This window comes from Chanos chanos, chromosome 1, assembly GCF_902362185.1.
Source record: "Chanos chanos chromosome 1, fChaCha1.1, whole genome shotgun sequence".
NCBI lineage: Eukaryota > Metazoa > Chordata > Actinopteri > Gonorynchiformes > Chanidae > Chanos > Chanos chanos.
In genome coordinates, this window is record NC_044495.1 from 53,281,851 (window position 1) to 53,291,293 (window position 9,443).

General features: G+C 43.8%; 1 protein-coding gene across 2 annotated transcripts in view; it reads left to right on the plus strand.

Annotated features, from left to right (window-relative positions):
- The window catches only part of LOC115808465 (breakpoint cluster region protein), a 35,288-nt gene that overhangs the window by 14,171 nt on the left and 11,674 nt on the right, over nucleotides 1-9,443 (plus strand). For both annotated transcript variants that reach the window (XM_030769861.1, XM_030769870.1), the window contains exons 3-9: nucleotides 2,698-2,885; nucleotides 3,988-4,092; nucleotides 4,289-4,474; nucleotides 6,809-6,916; nucleotides 7,222-7,282; nucleotides 7,422-7,474; nucleotides 7,953-8,093. In XM_030769861.1, coding sequence (XP_030625721.1) covers nucleotides 2,698-2,885; nucleotides 3,988-4,092; nucleotides 4,289-4,474; nucleotides 6,809-6,916; nucleotides 7,222-7,282; nucleotides 7,422-7,474; nucleotides 7,953-8,093 — 842 coding nt within the window. The remainder of the gene's footprint in view (nucleotides 1-2,697; nucleotides 2,886-3,987; nucleotides 4,093-4,288; nucleotides 4,475-6,808; nucleotides 6,917-7,221; nucleotides 7,283-7,421; nucleotides 7,475-7,952; nucleotides 8,094-9,443) is intronic.

The window sequence follows — 9,443 nt, forward strand, 5'->3', positions numbered from 1 at the left end:
CAAACCGTTGAATTTCTCATTCTTCCTCTTTGATAATAGCAAGCATCCCGAGAGTTATAATCCTCTTTTAAAATTAATTTCTGATCTTTATTTATAAAAAAGGATCCTTTTTTTTCCTGTTGTATTGTTAATGTTTAAAACAAATTATATTATCAAACTGAAATTTAACTTAATTGCTTGAATATCTAGTATGAGACATCTCAAATTTTCAATACTCATGACCACAAAAGCCTGTAGAGTGTGTCGTTCCATCAGGCTTATTTCTCCTACTACACAGTGTTTGAAGGATTTGCAGTACACTTACTGCTTGTTACTTATTCTTTGGTCTTTTGTTAAACAGTGGGTTCAGACTCACTTTATCAGGGCGTTTGCTTTGTAAATCATTGTCTAAAGGTGAATTTCAAGGCCGGTGTTATCTGGCTTTGCCCCTCTGCCTTTCCTTCCACAGGTATGTAGCCGCGTAGCAGAGATGTCAGACGGAGGGGGCCGATTACAGAAAGAAAGGCTAAGCTTATCTCCATCCTTCTGGTACAGAAACAAGTGTATAAAATCGTCAGTGTCAGAGCTTAGCATGGAGATATCGTTAGCTCTGACAACCTCCACGGCTGTGGGAAACTAACAGAGGGAAGGAGAACAAAGAGAAAAATAAAAGAGAGGAGAGGAGACGTAGAATAGATCCTTCTAGAAGTGGGATAGGTTAGTATACGACGGGGGGGTCAAAGTTTTAACCCTTTTTCATTCGACTAAGAAACAGAGACAGCAACAGCTGCGCTGAATCAATGAGAGAGATTTCCCCATCGATTGCTCTCACAGTGTTGGCCTGTTTGCCCAAGTATTTTACAGGATTGCTTCACATATAGATGCAGCGAGGTGCCGGAACCTTCCGTGATAAGACACGCAGATAAGACTGTCTCATTTTTGGAATGGGGAAAACTAGTCATTCCTGTCTCCCCAGTTACTGGCCAGACACCGGAGGAATTGAGCGACTTCCTTAAAAGTCAACGTGTTTGTGTTCAAATATAAACATGACCAGATTTACAGTAAGAAGTTACCGCCAGTCATTCGTGATTTGACTCATAACTGTCTGCTGCAGTGCCTTGAATTTTAGTTACGTTGGATGGTTTGGTGCTTGTGTGGTAAAAGCTATGAGAGCAGCTGGCTGTGTGCTCCTGTTGCTTCCCCAACACACACACGCGCGCGCACACACACACACAAACACACACAAACACACACACAGCTGTCTTGGCATGCATTAGAATGAACAGAGAAGGAGCTGTCTCCAAAAACCTATTGAGGCTTCGTTGTGGATAGAAAAGAAAATCTGCTGGAGTCATTTATAATTTTCTGTCAGGCCTCAGAACCGAGGCCCAGGCAGTAATAAAGTCCCTCTGTTCCTTTATGTTGGCAATGGCGTTCGCCTTTGGATTTTTTTTTTTTTTTTTATTAATAGTTTACAAAACAGTTATTTATTGCTTTTTCTCTGTGACGGCAGAACTTTGGGGTCTGAAAATTCAGGAGCGACTGAATTTTCAGCCCAAGGCGCAAGTTTAACGCGCTGTGTTCATCGTGTCAGCACTGCTCTGTTTCAGTTCTGCTGAGAGAATGATAACAGTACAGCTGTGTTTGTGCTCCTCCTTGACTGTTTTTTTTTGGGGGGGGGGGGGGGGGGGGGAATGGGAGAGTGGGGGTAGTCATCTCACTGCTGACGTATTTGCTCAATGAATAACCATGAAAAATGAAATGCTCAAGCAGCTCCTGTATGCATGTACCACAAACAAATGTGCCTAGCATAAACAATGTATAATAAGCTTACTTACTCACCCTCACAAAACAGTCACTGGGAAGAAATTATGCCTGTGGGAAAAATTATTTCTCAATAACTGCATTCTGCCATTTAGGGAAAAAAAAATCATTTCACCAGCTTGTCAAATTACTGATGAGCAGGGTGCTTAATTGAGTCAGTGATTTCCAGAGATGAAAAATAACGTTTCCTAGCGTGAATTAAAACCGATGACTAATTCTTAATGACCCCCCTCCTCCCCTCCACACACACACACACACACACACACACACACACACAGTCTTAGCTTGGCAGCTCCATTTTCTGTTTCCCTCAATTACTTGACGAAGTCTTAACTGAGGGACAGCGAAAAGCTTTGTTGGCAACGATAGCCTCGGCTAGCACTTCAGACGGAGCATTCATCAGCATCGGGTCGCAGGAGTCAATTTTTGCTCGGTGCGGATTGTATTAAGTAAAGGCCATCGAATGCTTTAATTCTCTCCCATTGATATGCTGATCGATCATATCAAGCCCTTGAGAAAGAGATGAAAGGGCTGTATGCATAAAAGAGCTGCCATTGAGTGTTAACCTCTCTGCCTCCCATTAGATGAGGTCAATGAAAATGTGATTGATACAAGCGGTGCTGTCTTGGTTGTCCGATACTTGATTCGGGTCTTGTACCATACTTAAAATAAAGCGTAGCGTAACTGTGCACACCCTCATATTTCAAAGGACTTCTTTCTTGTTAAATTACGGTTTAGCTCGGGGAACTTGATCAGACAAATTTGACACCATCATTTTCATTTTTCTCTCTTTTTTTTTTCTTTTCTTTCACTGTACAGGTCTTTTGACAGTTATTCATTAACGGTAATTCTTCAGCCTTTTGACATGTCACTTTTCTTCATCACCTCTCACAGACATCTCATTCGGCGAGACTCCGCCCCCAGCCTACGGTTACGAGGGCGACCGCGGGGAAGAGCACCGGCCTCATAACGAGATGGGGCTGTACACGGAAGAATCGCCCTCCTCTTCCCCCCACCTGTCTTCCAAAAGCAGGAGTCTCCGAGACACCCCCTCCTCTGGCTCTCTGGAGCCTGCAAAATCGGTAAGCTCCCCCCCGTCCCCCCTCCCTCCTCCAGCGTGAAACCACGACTTGTTTTGGGTCGGTTTCATAACTTAAGACCTGCAGAGCTCTTTGTCATACGTTTGCTGATGTATAAACATATTCATTGACGCCGCGTGTCAGACGGTGCTCATCCAATTTCATCACTGACAGCAGCTGTGAAAATGTGCAGAGATTATTGCCATGTCGTAGACAATCATTTCTCCGGAATGTTCCGCTGTCAGAAACCTTGAACGTTTCTTACTGGACAAATAAAACCACTTCCACCGAATCTTCCAGGCTCATCCAAAAGAAGCAGTAAATTCCACAGGTTTGTTTTTGTAAAGAGACCTGTTAAATGTCATCCGGGGCTGTCTCCGCTCTGTGTAATCCACTGCCATGAAAGCGCCGGCCTAATGAAATACGCTTACTGCTTGTGCATTTGTGTAATTTAAAAGGTTTGATTTAAAGACACTCCCTGTTGTCTGATAATCCCTCGTCAATATTAGATTCCCAGTACTTTTCATTCATTTCTGTTTTCTTTGGAAGCTTAGACTAGCCATCACTGTCCCATCCTACCCAGCGCTCCATACTGACTCACTCACGTGTATCCATTTGATCGAGTGTTGAACGTGATCCTGGTCCAGGCCGTGTGTTTTGATCCTTTGACCTGCAATCCCTGCAACTCGAGAAGCTTTAATGAGATCTCCTCCTCTTATCTGTGTAAATACTAAACCTTGTTCACTGGTGTTCATGGCGCAGATGTAAAATCATAATGTATGGATTAGCAGATATATAACCCACCCTTTGTGTGCACCTGTGACCAGCAACACGGATTAGTAATCTCTGCCTCCTGTTTGACCCTTCACAGTGACTCTTAGGGATTAACATGGATTTGTGTTGATGGAGCACCTATGGCGTGATTGTTGTGTAACAGCATTCTCTCTCTCTCTCTCTCTCTCTCTCTCTCTCTCCCTCTCTCTTCCCCTGTTCCCCCTCTCTCTGCCACTCTCCATGCTTTTCTCGCACGCACACACACACACACACACCCTTAAACACACACGTGCACACATACACACACACAAATACACATGCTCTCACCCAGACGGAGCTGGATGTGGATAAGGGACTGGAGATGCGGAAATGGGTGTTGTCTGGGATACTATCCAGTGAAGAGGCCTATTTGAGTCACCTAGAGGCACTTTTGCTAGTAAGTCATTTGATATTCAAGTCATCTGTTCATCAAACCGTGGTGCATCCTTTAAGTCAAGAGAGGACTAAAAACCACTCTCCCTGGTTTATACACTTCTGTGCATGAGAACGCACTGGAAAGCACGAATACACACGCAAAGTCACTCTCACACACACACACACACACGCACACATCTGCTTATTTCTGTTTTCAGCCAATGAAGCCTTTACGAGCAGCAGCGACCACATCTCAGCCCGTGCTGACCATGCAGCAAATAGAAACTATCTTCTTCAAAGTGCCTCAACTATTCGAGATCCACAAAGACTTTTACGACGGCCTCCTACCCAGAGTGCAACAGTGGAGCCACAACCAACGCGTGGGCGACCTCTTCCAGAAACTGGTAAGCGGCACCGCGCCAGCGTTCGGAGTAATCTTATTGTCTGTTATCTTTTTTTTTTTTTTGTATATGATTGTGTCGTATTTCAGACGTGTTTCTTTTCTAACAAATTGACTTTGTTGGCACAGCAGCGAAATGCTTTATCTATTATCAGAGATAGGAGGAGTCAGGAGAACCTAAGTGTTGGGTTTCTAACCAGTCCAGAGAGCCTCATGAGTAATAGCATCTCTCTCCTTTAAATCTTATTAGCTGTGGAAACTGAAACTGAAGCCCATTTTTTATAGATAGCCAAAGGCTTGATCTTTCACGCAGATGAAAGCACTGCAGAACCACATGACTGCTAGTAAAGTTTCCTCCGAAGCCCCTTCCTGTAAGAGTAGGTCTCTCAGTAGTTAAACACTTTTTTTTTTTCTTTTTTTTTTGGCAGTCTGGAATAATGCTGCTTTAAACGCTGCACCAAAGGTCATGAGACCTTCTCTCCTCGGCTTTTCACGGGGCACTGGGATTAAATAGCTTTCCTCGTGGCTATGTTCCCTGCACCTCTGTTTGTACTGCAAATCCAACAGGGATTATGTATTTAGCTAGAAATACCTTGTATTATTATTCAAAGATTTTTTTTTAAAAAATGTGTGCGTGTATGCCTACTTTAAGTTCTGTGGGTGTAGGTATGTTTGTTTGCTAGGTTCTGTATATATGTGTGTGCATGTGTGGATGTGTGTGTGTGGAAGGGAGTGGATGTGTGTCTATTAGCAGAATGATTTTTGTCTCTGTGTGTGTGTGTGTGTGTGTGTGTGTGTGTGTGTGTGTGTGTGTGTGTACTTAACACAGTGAGGGGTAGATAAACAGGAAGTCCCATAAAGGAATATGGTGACACAGCGTTGGTTTGGGACAGAGAGCCCACTATGTCTCTCAGCAGGCTGGAGAGTATTATGTCATGGAGTAGGAGACCCTAAGCCTGATCCTGGAACAGTCCTCCCTACAGGGCTTACCATTCTCACACAACCTGCCAACTGCCAGAGGACCGGGAAAACAGCTCAGCTTACACACTTTAACTGTTCTTCACATCATGTTTACAAAGGCTGTTAAACATTTTCCTGAGAATTACAAAAAAAAAAAAATCCCAAATTGGCAGGTACTCTTTGTACTTTTCTGAATGAAGTGGTGTTTTTTTTTAGCAGATGTCGCTCTGTGGCTGGGTTTATTTGATGGGAAAGAGTTTTAAAAGAATTACCGCCGAGAAGGAGTCCAGTCTGGGCCAGTCTCTTAATTAAAAAAAAAAAAAAAAAAATCTGTCAATCTGAAATTTTTTGACGACACGGGAGCCAAAATTCAGGATTCCTCTTAAGTCTCCATGGTTACCACATAATTGCAGTTGTGAAGGAAAGCGCCTAGGCTCTGGGTCTCATGACAAACCCCCACCACAAGTCTCTCTCTTTTATTTATGTGAGTTTTAGCGGGCCCTTCAGACGTTGCCATGGAAAATCCTGGCTGTCTCTGCCCATTTTGTAGGCTGTTTTTTTTTTTTTTTTTTTTTTTGCTTTGAATGGCATCGATTCTCCTCAAAACAAACCACTCATTCACAGGGCACAGCAGAGTAGTCTGACCCAAGCCACTTCCTCTTCATTGTTTTAAAGATGCATCTCCATAATCTCTGCTCCTTTTGAATATATTGTTATTTGTGTTGAAGAGCAATAAATCAAACCACTGTCCAACAAGACTGAAGAATTTGAGTTGCTCTACTAGATTATCAATTCTGATGGCGTCAGCATTGAACACATATATAGGGGAATCCCCCTCGGTTTGCAGTCCTACTATAGGAGATCAATAACAGACATAGGGAAGGCAAATACTGATAGTAAGACCCTTATGATGTTGTCATTTGTTCTCTCAGTGCAAAATAATCTGCTTGAAAAATCTATATTTGGAATGACCGAATAGGTCTAAGGAATCCAGCAGACTTACTTCTAGACTATGCAGGGAACTATATAAAGTTATTACCAATTTTCTTGTCGCTGTTATCGCTTTCGGATCTTGTAGCAGAGCCTCTGGCGTTGGGGTTTAGAGCAGAGGGAAAGAAGACAAGGCTAGGGACTGGTTCTGGATTTGGCATCTGTCCCACTGTGATGGTCCTTATGGTAAACTCCACTGCATTACTCTCTGAGGACGGGGGGGGGTGGCATCTATCAAGTGCTTGAACAAGCCCGAAAAAGATCCGCCTGCGTTGCTAAAGGAGGCAGAAATAATATGGACACGCATGAAGGAGCAGGTTTCATAGCCACTACGCTAAACAACTGCCTCTTAGCTGCTCTGTTGCTTTTTTTCTCTCTCTCTCCAAAGGCCAGTCAGCTGGGAGTGTACCGGGCTTTTGTGGACAACTATAAGGTTGCCGTGGAGACGGCAGAGAAGTGCTGTCAAGCGAACACGCAGTTTGCAGAGATCTCGGAGGTACGAGCGTAAGCAGATAATGTACCTGCCCCAGAGAGACGGGGGGGGGGCAGATTCGGCCTAACGAGCAGAGGGGCTTCACCTCCATTTGTTATTTGCCTTACGAGACTTCGACTGATGGGAGATTATAGTTCCAAAGGTTGCCCTTTGCCTCTGCAAGAACAAACAGTTTTTTTTTTTTTTTTTTTTTATGCGAGAGAGATATCACCGAAAATTGTTATTTGCATGCAGTAATAAATCTTTCTGATTGTTGAAGATAAGTGTTTTCTTGATTAAAGTGGTACATATGTTTCTTATTGCCTCAGAATCTGAAGGTGAAGACCACAAAAGACAGCAAAGACCAGAATGCCAAGAATACTTTAGAAAGTAAGAGACTAGTTTTCACCACTATTTTTCACCACTATTCTTCACTGTTTTTTTGACTATTGACTGTTAGCACTCTTGTTAGTGTGTTTCTCAGCACTGACACAGCCGCCCCCCTCCCACCCCTCTCTGTCGTTCACAGCACTCCTTTACAAACCAGTGGATCGAGTCACACGCAGTACCCTGGTTCTCCATGTGAGTATCGAATTCAGTTTCTTCCCAAGCGGAGCCCTAACGTTTGTGCTCAGATTCCACCTTGTTTCTACTTCTTTCGTCAGTCCGGGTCCGTCAGCTGTTTGACATCACTGAAATTTGGGACAGCAAAGGAAATGCGCTATTTAAATGTCCTTTGTTTACAAAATATGCATGTTTCAAAAAGCACCTTGCACATACCTCACGCGCCTGTTTCTTGTCCCCCCCCAGGGTACATTCTACACATTGTTAAAAACCTGTCAAACCTGCCTCTTTGTTTCTTTCTCCATCTTTCTCTCTCTCTCTCTCTCTCTCTCTTTCACTCTCTCTCTCTCTCTCTCTCTCTCTCTCTACCTGTCTCTCTTTATCTACTTACCTCTCTGCTTCACACTCTCTCTTTCTCTCTCTCTCTCTGTCTCTCCCTCTCTCTCTCTCTATCTCTCTATCTCTCTCTCTCTCTCTCTCTCTGTCTGTTTCTCAGGACTTGTTGAAGCACACACCCTCCAGTCACCCAGACTACCCTCTCCTGCAGGATGCCCTGAGGATCTCCCAGAACTTTCTCTCTAGTATTAATGAGGAGATCACACCACGCCGCCAGTCTATGACCGTTAAAAAGGGCGAGGTGAGCACTGCATGACCGCTCCTGTGAATCAGAGGGACGTTTAATTTCGTCTTTTCCAACTGTCTGTATAGTTCAGCTTACAACTGAAGTGTTTCTGGGAATGCCAACATATTATTCTTCCCCAAGGTGACTTTGAGAGTCAAGTGTTGCCTAATGAAGCCTTCCTTCACTAGACATAGCCAAGCGTGTGTGTCTGTGTGTGTGTCTATGTGTGTGTCTGTGTGTGTGTGTGTATACGCTCACATGTGAACGAAATTAATTCTGAGTCAACTCGGAAACACTGCCTGGTTCCCCGTGAGAAGCCAGTGAGTGGTTAAAATCTCCATTAAGGTTGTTCAGGAATAAAAAAGAAATAGACCCCACCAATCACGCCAGACTGTCCCGCCTATAACCTTCCCGTTCGCCTTCATTTTCCCCTTTATCAGAACTCGTATTTCCTAGAAGTGGTCCAGGGGAAGTATTACGCCACCCTTCCGTGTGTGGATACAATTGTACCCCCTGGAGTTTGTGAGTCACCTGACCCGCTAATACACTTCCTTTGTAGTTACTGGAAAACACTGTGGGAAGCCTCTGTGCCTGACAGTTTTTCAGATGACGTCCGTGTTTATATGACATCCTGAGCTTGGAAATTATGTCAATTAAGAAACTATTATGATGGTGTGTTGGTCCGTTGTTAATGAACTTTTCTCTCTCTCTCTCTCTCTCTCTCTCTCTCTGTCTCCCCCTCTCTCGCTGTCTCTCTGCTGTTTTGATGGGCGTTATTTGTAGCTTACTCATTTCCTAAAGAGATAAGGGTCAGCACTGTGACATGGCTCTAAGATCACTGCACTTTTTTTTTATGAACGCACACATCAGCACAGACATTAGGCCTCTTGACAGATTGTCCTTCCCAAATCTCCAGTAACACTGATTGATAATCAATCAATACCACAGTAACTGTCTCGAAACCTACACGGCAATCAGACAAAAAGCTGTTTCTGTCTTATCCTAAAGACAGCTACGGACCTCTCTGTGGAAGATTCTCCATTGCAGGAGTTTGAGTTCACGATGGCGTATAATTACTGTCTCAGAAATATGATTGATATCCAGACCATGAGCCGACGTCACTCTCTCATCTCTGAAGTGTGTGTTAGCAGAGGCTTGGATCGTGAAGAAAGCCTATGTCAATATATGAACCATTAACCACACGAGGCCTAGCACTGCCTAGCCAGCCACTGAAGGAAAAATAAAATAAATTTATTTTTTTTAGTCCGAACGGACGGATAAGTACATACTGGTCACGTCGGACAGGATAAAGGTCGGTCAGTGTAAACTCTGTGGGCACACGCATTCCTACAATGACCACAGGAG